The sequence below is a fragment of the Falco naumanni genome, chromosome 5 (genome assembly GCF_017639655.2).
Source record: "Falco naumanni isolate bFalNau1 chromosome 5, bFalNau1.pat, whole genome shotgun sequence".
Classification (NCBI taxonomy): Eukaryota; Metazoa; Chordata; class Aves; order Falconiformes; family Falconidae; genus Falco; species Falco naumanni.
Genome location: NC_054058.1, coordinates 92,625,693 through 92,641,054, shown reverse-complemented (window position 1 = coordinate 92,641,054; position 15,362 = coordinate 92,625,693). Strand labels below are relative to the sequence as shown.

General features: G+C 43.7%; 1 protein-coding gene across 2 annotated transcripts in view; it reads left to right on the top strand.

The window, feature by feature from the left end:
- The first annotated feature begins 4,940 nt into the window (after positions 1-4,940).
- The window catches only part of PRKAR2B (protein kinase cAMP-dependent type II regulatory subunit beta), a 90,704-nt gene continuing 80,282 nt past the window's right edge, over positions 4,941-15,362 (top strand). Inside the window, exon 1 of one of the 2 annotated variants that reach the window (XM_040596447.1) lies at positions 4,941-5,582. In XM_040596447.1, coding sequence (XP_040452381.1) covers positions 5,174-5,582 — 409 coding nt within the window. In that variant the 5' untranslated portion in view covers positions 4,941-5,173. The remainder of the gene's footprint in view (positions 5,583-15,362) is intronic. The other variant, XM_040596448.1, reaches the window with a different exon arrangement.

The window sequence follows — 15,362 nt, the reverse complement described above, 5'->3', positions numbered from 1 at the left end:
CAAGGGACTTGAGGTCAAAAGGTGTGATGCTCTGAGATTCTTCGGATCAGATATCTGACATATCTCTACCATTATCTCAGTACATGAGGTTGTTTGAAGACTTGGTTTTGCGACCAGTGTAAGCCAACCTAAATGTCAGTTGCTGGTGAAACGATAGTCTGACACTACCCCTGAGCCACGGTTTCTGCTCTCTTCTCCTTGTCAGAACGATGATTCTTCTCAGCTCTATCAGGCCTTTAATTTGACTGATTGCATACCCCTACAAGTGCTAAAAAGGTGATACAGTGGAGAGGAAAGAAACACTTGTTCAGTGGTTAGCAGGGTGCCGTTTTGGTGGGAGGAAACTCCTCAAACCTTACGTCAGGTTAAACTAATTATGAATTGGTCCTGGAAATGGCAGGGCCTATTTCATTTGCAGGACTTCGCCGCTATTGTGTTTCCTGCGGTGGGTTCCTTCCACCCCAAGTTTTGAACGTGGCCTTTCTGCTTGCTCAGGGAAAACCCTCGTTGGCATAAATGAAGATTTTACTTGAGTGTGTAAATGGCTACTTGGTTCTTGCTATTCTAGACTTACATTAGGCAGGATAAGAGCTAAGTGTTTTGAATCCACAGAACAATAACTACAGGCGGGGCAAAGGGTATGAGCTGAAGAACAGGAGGACTCAATAAAAGAAGAGTCATGAGGAATGTGTTCAAATTGAATCCGTGAATTACAGGCACTAGTTTCTTATGTTGTTGATAGAACCAAACGTTTTTTTCTGATAAACAGATTTGGGTTTGGTAATGAATCTGGTAAAATAATAATAGTGACGTATTCTAATGAGAAGAATAGAAAAGCAGGAAATTGTGGATCTGCACAGCTGCAAGTTCTGTTATTGCTGAAAAAAATCTATGGTCAAATGATTGCCATTAAAAACTTTTAGTAAGAAAATTATGTGAGCAAGATTTTCCTAGTAAGCCTGCATGAGCTGAGAAGAAAAAAAGAAAGTCAATAGATGTGACATTTTAAAGGTATTTTTAAAGATCAGAAATGGGTACATGATTATTCCTATGAACCGTGGTTGTTCAGAACTTACAAACCAGCTATTGTTTGATCAAGATCCAGCAAGGAAGAACACTGCCATATAGCTAAAGAGATTTTGAAGTAAATATAAAACATGGAGGGATTTGCAGGTTGCTTGTCAGCAGCAGCTTTTAATCATGCAGTGTGCAAAGTGTGTCTGAATTTAAAATTTCAACAGCCGGGACAAAAAGTTTAAGATAACACAAACCAAAAATCTTTAAAACACAGGAAATACAGAGAGTAACATCTCCCACACCTGCATGTCATCTTTTCCTACTACACTGCGGTAGGTATAGAGCCAGGTTTTGTCCTGTGTTTTCGCCAGTACTATACAAACTCTCCATTGAGAGCCACCGCTGGGCCCAGGTTGCCACCTTAGGAAAGAGACTGCTATAGACAAGAGATCAGGGTCTCTTCATTCTGGGCTAGCTGCGCAGCTGGTCCAAGCAGACGATAATAATAGTCCCTCTTGCCTCCAAGGAGGTAACCAAGAGAGGAGTTTAAAAGCCTGTACACCACTAGTGTGCTTGCTAAAGTTACTTCCCACTCAAGAGAAAAGTTTGCTTTACCCAGACTTACACTCACAAGATGAAGTGCACACTTGTGCCCCCTCCGTACGGCACGTATCGCACTGCAGAGCTCCGCCAGGGTTACTCAGGAGATGGCTGTTTGAGAAAATGTCTTTGGAAAGACTGGAGAAGGATGTTCCCATCAGGCAGAAAGTTGAAAGTTGGCAGAAAAAAGGCTTGTAGTTGGCTGCTGGGTGGACTTTGTTAGTTGAATTTTACAAAACTTACTAAATTTGCATTTACTCTGGTAAAGACAAGGCTTGAAAGCCTGTCGTTCCTTCCTTCCGCACCCTGTTCATTGGCACCTACGCGATCAGAAAAGACCTCATTATCTGATCTCCGACAGAGCTGTCCCAACCACGGTCTGAAGTATACTGTCCGGAATTGTCACCTGGGAGACAGAGTGCTTGCTATTTCTCAGCTGCTAGCTGAAGTCTCCCAGTTTTTCACACCTCCGACCAGGTGAAGGGACAGATTGGCATGCAAAGCTGGTAAGCAGCGTGTTATGAAGAGTGCATCTGTTGGCTAGGAGAGGAGACAACACATGCTGTTACGTCATGTTCTTGGTAATTGTGAGGGGAACGTTCTGCCCGATCTCTTTTCAGCACAGAAGAATTTTTGAAGGTTTTTACATTCTCTTTCATTTCGAGATGTTTTTCACAGCTGAACTGGGATGACACAAAAATTAGTAGCAACTAATAAAACTCTTCAGAGAGGTGAGAGCTGATTCTCTCATCACCTAACTGTTCACTCTGCTAGACAGAACACATTTTGGGACAGCTGTTCGCCTTAAGAGGATTTAAAAACAATTTAAATGTCAATACAAGCTCCTTGGAACAGAAAGTATCTAAGGAAACCAGATGACGCCAACTTGAACTACAAAGTTCACAGCCATCCTTTGAGATTCACCAAAAGTCAATATAAGTCTCACTGCACACAACTGTTTTGAAAGTTTTAACAAAGAATCATTCTTTAGAATACCACCACTTAGGAATCTCTTATTCAAATTATCTCAGTTTTGCATACAAACATCAAAGACTGGTTTTTGAGGATATCCTCAAGAGAAGCAATCTCCTTTCATGTCTGGGAGGATGGGGGCTCTGGCAAGCTAGGGAAGTCCTTAATTAGATGGCAAAAGACACTATGCTGCTGGTAACTTCCTAGAATAATAGTGCCTTGTCTGGCTAAGGGAAAACCTCAGGGGTGGCAATCCTTTTAGCCCTGGAAGACTCCAGTAAATGGGTTACTGTATGCTCACAGAACACCTAGTGCCTGGAAGGCACCAATTACCAGCACCTCCCTTCCCAGACGTTTCCTCAGAGCTTAGGTGTCTCTCAACCTGGTGACAAACAGATCAGCCCTCTCAGTGGTGTGAGAGGGGTTTTAAGCCTCTAAACTTGTAAAGGAGCCAATCTGGCATTTTGAGCTAAACCAGCCTCTAGAATGACTAAGGGCTGTAACGTACAGACATCAGGTCTCCTGCTGCACTTGATTCTTGGCCATTGTAATGTATGTGGCTACTTGCTACACCAGCAGCACTTTGCAAAGGCAGCTGTGGTCAGGGCACGGTGGCGCTGGGGTATGGCATGGAGCATGGGTGTGCTGGGTTAGGCGGTTAGGCCCCCCAGGACGCTGCAGCGACTCTTAGAGCCTGCTGCTGGAGCGAGCTCCTGCAGCCCGGAGAGTGTTCACGTCTGTCCCCAGAGGACTTTGCTTGACCGTGAAGATGTTCCTCAGGCTGGACAGTGCTAAACAGCAGTGAATTTCACTTCAAATAAGAACTTCATAATGGCTAGTTGTAGGCTTTACCTGTAGAGAGAAAGGAAGCCGCAAGATGTTGCTCAGAGGCATTCCACAACTGCATTGGCAGAGGCGTCTCTTGCCAGCTACAGGGCAGCAGTTATCGCCCGTGCATGCATGGGTCACTTGCTTCACTAATTTGCCTGGCCCATAACACTTTGAAGTTGCCACTTGTGGATGAAAGCTCCATGTGAAAATGCACAAAAGGGGACACTGGGCTCCACTTGGAAACTAATTCGATTAAAAATGGCTTTGAGATCCAGATGTGCGTGAAAAGCACCATAACGATTGCTGTATTTTGCTGTCACATTGCTTTCTTGAAGGCAGGTCTTTCAGCATCTTGTTATTACAAACTCAGATTTGGACCGTTTATCTTACCCTGCGCCCTTATCAAGTATGTATTTCAAGGCAGTTTGAGTAGTGCTGAACGTTTAGCGAAATCAGTTATCAAACAGCCAAGTAGTCCCACCCTTAGACGTTGTAGCAGTTAATTTGTTTGGTGCATAAAAATGAGATTCTAACAGATATTTCTGGAACCCCAAAACGTTGGTGAGAAGCCCAGAGGTGATTACAAATCAGGGGATGATGCAGTTTTCACACATTCCAAGGATCTCGATTTCAATAAGCATTTATAAAACCTTATGAAAAACACAGCACCCGTAATCACCACTTAAAGACATTTACGCTTCCAGATGATGGCAAGTGGCACTCACTTGCCCCTCGCTGAGTGATCTCTGCAGCATGGCTTGGAGGAGTGCCTATGCCGTGCACAGGCACTCGGCAGTGTTTAAATCGGAGTGGAGGTGGGGGTTTTTTGTTTTGTTTGTTTTATTTAGTTAGTTATTGTTTGCAGTTTGTTTGTTGGCTTTGTTTAACAAGTGTTTCCTTCTCTGGCTAAATTTTTCACGGACCTTAGACACGCAGCTGACGAACAGGATGGTTTTTTTAGCATCGCATCACCACTCTCATCCTAAATAATACCGCTGACCCCGAACAGACAGCGCATCCCTGTGAGGGGGCAGCGGCCGTGAGGCAGCGCAGCGGCGGCGGGCGGTGGCAGGCGGCCCCCAGCGAGCGGGGACGCGCCCGCCCGTTGGGAGCCCCCGCTGGGACCCGGCGCAGGGCAAAGGCGCCCAGAGCCCGGGGGACACGGGGAGACGCGGGAGGCCGCGGTGCCCGCCGGCGGCGGCCCGGCAGGCGAAGGGGGCGTGAGGAGAGCGCACGGCGGCGGGGGGAGCCCCGCGGCAGGCCTCGGGGGGGCTCACAGCAGCGAGGGGGGGGCTCACAGCAGCGGGGGGGGCTCACAGCAGCGGCCCGCCCCCGGGAGGCTCTCCGCCCCAGCGGTCCGCGGCGGGCGGGCCGTGCGGCAGGCCGCTCTCCCTGCCCGCCTGGCTGGCTGCCTCCGGCGGCGCGGGCGGGGGCGCGCTGCGGGCCGCAGTCCCCGGCGGGAGGTTGTCATGGTTTCCCGGGTCACATGTGTGCGAGGTTCCCCCGGCGCGGGGGGAGGAGGCGCCGCCGCCGAGGCTGAGCCGCTGCCCCCCGCGGATCCGCCCCCCGCCCGCTCCCACCTGCGCCGCCGCCGCCCGCCCCTTTCGCCGTTGCCCACGGGCGATCCGCCGGGCGCGACTCGTCCCCGGGCTGCGGACCCCCGGCCCCGGCCTCTTCCCCCCTCCTCCTCCTTTCCCCTTCCCCTCTCCCTCCCCCTTCCCAGCCAGGCTGCGCCCCCCCGGCCGGCCCCGGCATGAGCATCTCCATCCCGGCGGGGCTGACGGAGCTGCTGCAGGGCTTCACGGTGGAGGTGCTGCGGAGCCAGCCCGGGGACCTGCTGGAGTTCGCCCTCCAGTACTTCGGGCGCCTCAAGGAGGAGGCGGCGGCGGCCAAGGCGGAGAAGGAGGCGAGCGGCCGCAAGGCGGGCACCCCCGCGCCCGGCCATGACAGGGGCAGCCAGCCGCCGCGCCGGGCCCCCCCCGACGCCCGCGGGGTCAACTTCGCCGAGGAGCCCATGCAGACCGACTCCGAGAGCGGCGAGGACGAGGAGCAGCAGTTCCCGGGTACGGGCCCCCCGCCGCGCCCGGCCCGGGGGGGAAGGAGCGAGCCGGCCGGGAAGGGCGGGCAGGGCGGGGGCGGCTCCCTCAGCTTTCCGGGCTCAGGTGGGCAGCTGGGGAGGGGACGGGACCGGGACCGGGCGGGGCGGGAGGGGGCTCCCGCTGCAGCGGCCCCCCGCGCCGTGAGGGGCGCCCCCGTGGCAGCCGGGGGCCGCGCACAGGCCGCGGTGGTCGCGGGCGGTGCGGGGGTGGCTGCGGGGCCGGTGGGCGGCGGGCAGCGGGGGCCGCGGCGGGGCACGTCGGCCCGGGCGGCTGGTGGGTGGGACGGGGCGGGCTGCGCCGTTGGCCCGAGGGAGCTGCCCCGCGGCGGAGCCCGCGGGAGGTGCCGTCTCCCGCCGCGAACTTGGCCCTCCCGGGCAGCCCCTTTGCGCGGCCGGTACCGGCGGAGCCCGCAGCTGTGCGGCTTAGCGCGTACGGGCCCGTAATACCCCTGACAGAAAACCTACGCGCTTCCTTCTGGTAAGGGCACAAGAGAGCAAATCCACGTTTTGTGATTAGTCCGGTGCTGCGTCTGCTTTAGAAAACACCTGCCGTGGGCATGTTACTGTATTTACGCCCTTGATTAAGCATTTCAGGTAGATGTACTAATCCGTGTTTCAAAAAGTAGAGCACAATTGGAAACATAATTTCTTCCTGAAAGCCAGGGTGAGATTTTCTGCGTGCTGGAAGGGCCTGCGGAGCACGCGTGGCGGCGAGGCCGGCAGAGAACGCGTGCGGTACCCCCGTGTTGCAGGGCAGCACCTCTCTGCTGGCAGCTAATGACACCTCACCTTCGTGTGGCCGGCGGGCTTATGTAGGGGCTGTGTCAGCCCCAGACGGGCTCATTTATGGGGCAAGTCGCAGCTGTCTCTGAAGGGTGTGTAGTGCTTGGTCTTTGTGTGATGAGCAGCCTAGCTGAAGGGTTGGCCAGTACGGCTCGATGCTGAGGGGTCAGTCGGTGGGGTTAGATGGAGAACAGAAAGCACCCAAGCATCTTTACCGTTAGCTTATTTCTTTGAGAACAGCTTGAAATCCAAGTCTAGCTCATCAGATCATTGAAGCATTCATCCCTCCAGGTCATGCTGGAGGTAGATTTACTTAGTGGAGTACAGAAGCCAGCTGTTTGCTAGATGAGTAGCAGTGCAGTTTGTAAAATAATGTCTGATGTGCATTTCGTCAGGAAAAGAATACAGATGTTTAAGAGCTGGGTAAGTTTTCTAAAGGCTTTGTGTCTAAGACTGTCCTAAGACCCTAAAACTGTTGCCGTTCTCTTCATCTGTTCTTTGCAGCTATACTATGTGTATTTAAATGAGAGCTCGAATCTGTCAGTGAGGTTCTGCAGATTTATGTGGTAATTTTGAACTTTAATGCTGATTATGTGAGATTAGTAAAAATCTGGAAATGTGTTGTCTTTGAAAACAGAAGTGGGGATAATGTGGAAGAACAAAATTATTATCTTAATTCACTAACACTAGACATGGTGTTAAAACATGAATTACTATAACACAAAACAGACTCATTGGTGAATGGAGAACTGGAACGTTGTGTGGAGGGAAGTGCAGTAATGCAGCTTGATTTATTAGCATGTATGTATTACATACGTAAAACTTTACAGGGTGTTTTATGAAGCTTTCTAAGCTTTTCTAAAGAATACCTGTAGTCAAGGTTCTCTTTGTACTCTCTTTGTCGTCATCATGAAGAAGGGAAGCCATTATTGTCAGTATTCTCATTAAGGGACGTGCTAAAATGACTTAGTTTAACTAACCGAGGTACCCATTTGACAAAACCCCTTTAAAGTATTGCATTTTTAAAGTTTAATTGTATTATGGCTTGCAATCTCCGTCAGTTGGAATAATTAATAATTAAAAGCAACAAAAATGGAAATATTTGTGAAACAGTGTGGAAGGTGAATAGCAAGTTTTAGTAAATGATTACTAATGGTGTGCTTGTGTATGCGTGGATTGTGCAGGAGTGTGTATTTTAAATTCAAATTTTATGTCTGCCCTGAATAGGTATTCTTTTAGGTAACGTAACAATGCATCCACTCAGCCTTTTGTTAATAACTGGAAGCATAGACTCGCATTCAAATCGTTAATGGATTTAAGTACCAATTTTAAAGCATATTTCTTTTGTGCTTTTGCTTTCTGTTTCTATAAGTAGCAGTTTTAAAGTTTAAATTGGAGGGTTTTTCTTAAGAACTTAAGTTGGAGGGAAAATTTTTTTCTTTTCTTTTTTTTTCTTTTGTCTTTATGAATAATCAGACTACTTCTGAATAGTCAGTTTTTCCTGTTTGTATACTGTTTTCATACAGGAGAGGAAAACAAAGCTTATAAGCAGATGTAAAATAAAAACCTCTGGGAAGGAGCTGAGACCTGGTGGTGGTATCTTTTCTGTGCTAAAACAGTGCACTTGAAATGTCAAGCTGATAGTGTTCCTTAATTATTTTAAACAGAACATTGTTGAGTGCTCCTTGTAAATGCTATTGTCTCCAGCCTTCCACCCCCCGGTACGTGTTTCTAAATACCTACAAGAACTGCAGTTGAACTCTTTGTCAGTATTAGTTTTGTCCTTGAAATGCATTTTGGAAGGTACATCAGCATTATCCTGTTTCAGAAATGACAAGCTGAGGCATAAGCTGTATTTAAAAGAAGAAAACCTATACTCGGGATTGACTCATATGTGAACCATGAATTAAAATCACTTCAGGCCCTCTCCTGTGTCTGTTGCATCAGTTGCCGAAATTAAAGATAAAAGCAGTTACGTTGTCTGGAAGGAGAACTTTGTCATATTGGTGTTGTAGTTCTGAATCGGCACCTGGAGTTAAGGTGACCTTCTTTTCAGAGAATTTAGATCATCCCCTTCTGAACACACAGCTTAATTTGGGAGTGATTTTTAGGTTTCCTAGTTGTTGTTTCATTGGTTGTTTTAATATATGTTGTCCTACACGGGTGTATTAGCATTAATCAGTGATGACAACTAATTCCTACTAATACTAACAGCAATTACTAAATTGAATAGGACATATGATAAAAGAGCCCCTTGAGCAAATTCTTCTAACTTTTTGCAGGTTTGAAGTGCATCTTAAAATTTACTGTGTCTGGACAAATTTGAAAATGCCAAGTTATTTGTTCTTTTACAAATGACTGTATTTTACTGCTTACATGTTGATGCGCAACTTATTTAGATGGGTAACAACCCATGTCATTTGTAACAGCTGTTTTAAAATATTTGCCGTAGCTAAAAGTTCATATTTCATCTAGCCTTAATAGGTATTAGGAGAGATGTTGTTAGAGGTAACATTGCTGTTCTTTAAACTCAAAAATTGCAGTGCTGCATGTACCGTCTGGCGTCACGTAGCCTTGGTTTACTTTGTTTTTCTTTTGTTTTACTTTGGTTTGTTTTGGTGTTTTTTGTCAGATAGTGATGTATTTTAACAGGAAAATACTACAGCTGTCCCTTTCCTCCCCCGTGTCCTTCTGTTGGTGTGTTGGTTGCTTTGAGTACCTTCCTTAAAAACTTGAGCTACAAAATGCAAGTATGTATCTCAGCTTCACCTACTGATTATGTTCAAATAATACAAGATCACGCCTTAGGTAAAACATACATATTCTAGCTTACAGTATCAATGTTAAAGGCATGTCTTTATTTTAGTTCCTTTATTGAGTCTGAATTGCTTTACGCATATACGCAAATTTTGAAATAATAGGTAAATTGTAGAAACCAGAGCATCAGAGAAGACTTAGCATAGAACCACATTATTGCCGGCTTTGTGATAATAAATGATATTTCATCAGTTCTACTAACCTTACTTACGGTTTTCTTCCTGAAATGAAACAAACCCAGAAAGCACTGAACAGTTTGTAACCTTCCTGCAGGTCTGTTGTGCGATGACAACGGGTAGATTAGAGCAGTGGCAGGAGTCAGTAAGAGCAAGGGGGCGATACAAAAATGGGTATAGGCTGTAGTAGGATATCATTAAATCAGGGACCATACAGCAAAATGTGAAATTCTTAAGAATGTGTATATTCAAATTAAAATCTGGGTTACGATGGGTGGTGGCTGATAGCATTACTGTCTGATACGTGTTTAACCAACTTTAGGAATGAAGATTTAATAATTTCTACAGTCACTTACCTGAAATACAAGAAGAAATAAAGCATTGCTTGTTTTGTATGGTTGTAAGGACAAACCCAGTCAGGCGCCCGCTGGAGCAGCCTTACTGCAGATGCAGTTTAGTCAAGTTTCCAGTTACAGGTGAGTCCCTTGAGAGCGTGTGAGCGTGGCATTGTGGTGCACTCCTTCGCAAGGCTTTGGGCTGAGTCTCCTTGCGCTTTTCCAGACTCCGTCTGTCTGCTGTGGTTCAGAGCACGGTGTGTGTAAGAGACCATTCAAGGTGAATGTTTGGGAAGAAGAGAGTTTTCTGGGAGGGAATTAGCTGCGTGGGTGGGTGCCTTTCTGGTTCAGTGGGTCTTGGTAGGCAGGGGATGGCTACTGGCCACTCTTACGTAGTAGTCACAGTCACAAAAACTCGGAGTTTTCAATCCTTGTTATAAATCTTCAGAATAATAGAGCTTTTTGAAGTAATGGTTTCTGGTATTTTTGACAGGAGCAAACTAAAATATTTTCTTTGTGTTAACAGTTATTTTAGGGAGCAAACCTGGGCAGGTTGGCAGGTAGTGTCTTTTTGTGTAGATCCCTTAGTTTGACCCAGGTGGTGTATTCAGGTTGGGAAAACTGCAGTCCAAAAACTTAGTTTGTGAAAATTGTAAGCAATTAAGCAACTAGACTTGTGAACTTGTAATGGGTAGCATTAATAGTCCTTGTGGTAAGGACTGTGATTCCCTCTCAGACATGTGTATATTTGTGATTGTAGATGAAAAGCATACTTCTTCTGTAACCACTTTCTTTTTTTTTTTAAAAAGTGCATTTGTGTTAAGAATTTAGTTGAAATGATAGCAGCCTCCACTCAAAAGTATATATGTACCCCTGCTCAAAACAAAAGCGCTCATAAGTGAAGGTGTCTGCCTGCTATTATTTTGTTAAAGTTTGTGTGTGTATTTAAGAGAAGCAGGAGAAAATTTGAAAGAACAGAATGTATCTCCAGCTTCTTTTTCTCTAAAGTAACAACTTGAAACTGATTTTTGCTGGCTGCTCAGCTCAGAAGGAGAGCAGCATTAATTCAGTAAGTATAGGAAGAAATAAAATTTTGTTGGCATGAGTTTGCAATGATTGCATTATGAATGATAAGGTATAAACAGTGTCAGTACTAACATTTGCATACCACTGCTCCGTTTCTTGCACGTATCATGTCTGTTTTAAAGAATTGGCTTCCTCAGCAATGCTCTAGGAGTTTTGTGTTACTTGCTGACTTCAGTTCAGTTTCCCAGAGAAGCTGAATGTGTTTTGTTCCCTTTGTTTACTCCTGTTTATACATCTACATGAATGAAAAAAACAACTGCCTTTTTAAAGTGCAGAGAGTAAAGATGAATCCATGAATGTCGAGAAGGTGCCTGCTTTTAGAATTTACTCCTACTGAAGTTATAAAACCCAACATAATGGCCTAGCATTTGTAACCTGCACAGACAGAGGTGCTTCGTGCATCTGTCAGCAAGTTAAGCTTGGTTAAATACATCTATATCTCAGAGTTTATCCCCAATCTGTTATGCAGAAGTATTGCGTTCTGTTCTCTAATTCTGTCGAATGAGAAACCTCAGTCTGAGGGAAATCTACCTTAAATAGTCAAATCTCTGCAGACTTACTGGCCTTAGCTGCTCCTATAAATCTGGAACATACGGTTTGGAAATTGCACATTTAGGTCACAAGGTACAGATTAATCAAGGTATGGGCTGCTGCCCCGCTTTTGGTTTTCCAGTATCAAAGATGATCTCTGGATTGGGAAATTTCATTTGTCAGGACAGTGATGAAAGAAGTAAGAAGGCAAGGTGGAAGGCAGGACATAGAGGCAGAAAAGGAGTTTGTGTGTGGTAAGGAAAATACAAAGGTAAAAAGCAAGAGGAAGGAGGAGGAACAGAACTGAAGGGGAGGAAGAGAAAAGAACAGAGCGCATTAAATTCTCTGCTCTTATTTTCTCTACCCAGATACAGCCCTGGTCTCCTTGGATATACATCCCAAATTTATGTCCTGAAATTTTCTGTTGAAATTGTTTCGCTTATAAATGTGTTTCACAGGAACACAAATGCAAACCAACTAAAATTAGTGGTCAGTGCATTGTATGAAAATGAACTTGGTCATCTGATGCTGAGAGATCTTTTAAGTATTTTTGACGTGGGTCATCTGTCATATTGCTATGTCTGGAGACTCATAACACCTATATTCTGTTGAGTGTGTATTCTAATGAAAGTTTCAACTTAGATTTTAATGTAGAATCCAGATTCTTCGCAACCGTTTTCTGTTTAAAAAAGAAACGGTAGTGATCATCATCAAGAAAGTCAATAGGCATGTGGGTACAACCGCAGGTACAATTGCAGTCTTCGTAGAGAGCTAAGAGGGTCTTGGTGCTGATGGAAAAATGAAATATTGTGTAGTATCTAACAAACACTTCATGAAATGTCCCTTAGTGCTTAATAAAAATCAGAGCGGTTATCTCACCAACTATTATTTTGATGGGAATGCCTGGAAGTCATGCTATAGAAAAACTATTCCCGCTCCAGGTTGCAGCTCTTCTTTTGAGCTTCAAGTGAGTGTAATTTTAGAAAAGTTCTGTGCTTTAAAAAGATGAGTGATTTTTTTAAAAGTGAATGATGGGAGGGAGAAGGCTTTGAGAAAGAGAGCCATTTAAAATGGCTCAGTATTCTCTGCTGCTGGAATAGGTCTTGACGTACATGAATTAAAAGGGGTTGATCTTACTGCAGATGATACATTTATCACATGGTCTTTTTTTATATTGTAGGTTGATACATGGGTGTAGGTGCATAAAAGACAAAGTCCATGCATGCATGAGTTACTACGTGCTAGGTGAATCTATTAAAAGAAATGTGCACCTATACAAGCAGGTATTATTCCATAAACATCTATCAATGATGGTATTGTTTGAAAGCAGCCTTATGAGAATTCTAAAGGAAATAAATACTCTTTTTTTTCTTGGATGATGACACCGATAATGCTTGATAGCTTTATGTAGAGGTTTTATACTAAAAGCCCTTACCCTTTCAGGCTAACCCTTTCCATTGCTGGGTAGGAGTGATAACCTCTTCACTTTATGGAACTGAACAGGATGTTCTTACTGTGAATTTTGCTCATGACAAGTAGTTACAAACTTCATTTATTTATTTATTTATTATTTTTAGAATACATTTTTGTTCTGTAGATCAGCTTTCAGTTACGGTATCTAACAAGATGTTGTTAAGAGGGTGAAGTTTGACTTTGAGTGTCCTTTGTTTTCTTTTCTTGTTTTACTTTTCTAATTGACTGGCTTTATTACTTTTTTCTTTGAAGAAATTCTTCATGTTTGTCAATTCTACTTTTCATTTAAAAATTTGAAGAGCTCTATTTTAAGATTTTGTGCATTTGGTAGCAGAAGTACTCGCACAGAATTTCTGTTTGCAGTCTCTAGGCAGTGCAATACATGAATCAGGATTTAAATCAATATGGCAAGTAACCTAGAAGACGTACGGTTTTGGGGCTACATCAAAAAGATGATGCTAATCAAAAGTCTGGTGCCTCATTCAGCATTTTAAATTATACCATGCCATAGAAAAAAAGTGTGAGATCTGAAATGAAGGGGGATGTAGACAGGCAGGGGTGCCTGAAGTGCATGGCAGTAAAATGCAGGTTGTAGTCACAGAGTGAAGTTTGCCACACTTTCTATAAAAGGCATCCTTTTAGCATTGCTGCTCAGAAAAGTAATTTATGGACCATAGATAAAATGAGGAAATCGTAAGGAATGAAACAATAAAAAATTTCCAAATTTTAGTTGAGTCAGCCTTGCCTCATTTTTCTGTAACACTCTGGATAATGGAAGGCAGTGTGGTAAAAAACATACTGTAACAACAGAGGGACTTTTTCACTTGTATGTTTGCCTCTTAAATTGCTCTGCTTAATGATATTAAGAAAAAGTCATCAGAGCAAGAATTTGTAGCTCAGAGCTTGAGCAGGTAAAAACTGACAATGAGAATAGCTTTCTTACACATACTGTTCCAGTTATTTGACTAAAGTGGTTTTTGTAAAGCTGGGCTAAAAGGGTCAATTAGAAAATATTATGAAGACTTCCTTAATGGAGGGACTAGAAAATTGCTGTATAAAATATATTTTGAAAGGAGAAGTAACATGATCTTTCCTGCTCGGAGTTGTTCCAGATACCATCCTGCTTGTATAATAGAACTTTATAACAGCCTCAACCTCTTCTGAATCCCTGTGATGCAGATTTAAAATGTGTTTATATAAATAGTGATAGTCTCATCATAGTATAACTTTCTAGCAGATGTATCTATTGTAAAATGTACTTGACAGGAAGAAGAGAAATCCTTGCCCAACACTGGAAAGAAAACATTCCTTGCAAAGCCTCAGTGTAGACTATAAATAAAAGATATACAGAATCCTCAGTGTTGGGATGATTACAAGTTGGAACCAAGTGTCAACCTTCAGACTTGCTAGCCTGAGAGCACAGGCTGAAAGGTTAGGTGTGTTTTCTCATTTTGATTTTATTGATAGGCTTGTTATGCTAGTGTAAAAAATAAAATCCCTTGCCATGAATTTTAAGGCATTTGTAACTGTTGCAGGGCATGGATTAACTTGAACTCGGCCTGTCCATGAAAGCATTGTTGTGTCATTTTGTTGGATGACCCCATGAATGGGTATATATTGGACTTAGCTGGTCCTTTTAATTTGATTCCCATTACTTTCATCACTGAACTTGTTCCCTGTTCGATTCTGTCTCTGCAGCTCTAACGCTGCTTTTCATTGGTGCTTAAGGAACTCCATCATTCAGCCAATAATTGCCTTTGGTAAAAAGTGCAGACTAATGTCACAAGTCCTTGAAATAGGTGTTGATCATGGAATTTTAAAGTTTTGCTTTTTAAGGTTTTGTAAATGGATGTGTACAAGGTAGTAAGTATATTTAAACACTCTTTTTGGATTAACAATGGTTAAGAACTTTAATGACAAAAACTTTGTCTAGTGGAGAGCTGGGATTGTTCTGAAATTTCTTGTTCTTTTCTGAAACTGTTTGTGATACTCATCGCACCGTCGGAAACAAGTAAGATGTGTACTATAGATGTATGTTAAAATTTTCTTAAGGCTTTGAACACAATGTTTTTCTGCCATTCTAATAAAAAACATTTTTTCATAATGAATGAGTTTTCAAAAATGTAGTTCTTAATAGTAGACACTATTAAACATTAAAGGGCCAAGTTTTTTTGGGTTTTGTTTGTTTTTTTCATTTATGCCTAATTTCTGTTGAAATCGAGGAGTTAGGATCCAGTACTTTCTATAGATCTGCTTCTTCATAAGTCTTTTTAGTACTAGACCCGGTCATCATTTTCTCTTCAGTTCTGTTTTTTTCCCTGTTTTTAATGCACAGTGTTTTCTCTTTCCAGCCATTTCGTTCAATACCTTTGAGTAATGTTCAGGCATCTTGCTCTAAAAGCCATCTTTTAGCTGGTAATTTATCTGTCTCTATTGGTTTTTAATAGGTACTCAAAACATGAGAAACTCTGATCTAGCCCTACCACTACATTATTTAAGCATTTCTGAGGTAATTTAAATATGAAGTTAACAGCCTGCCTTCCTTCCTGTTGCCTCAGTCTACAGGAAATATTACTTAATAGCTAATGCATGTATAAAAAAATTGGTCTGAAAGAAGGTAGACGGTTATTTGGTCTTAGATAC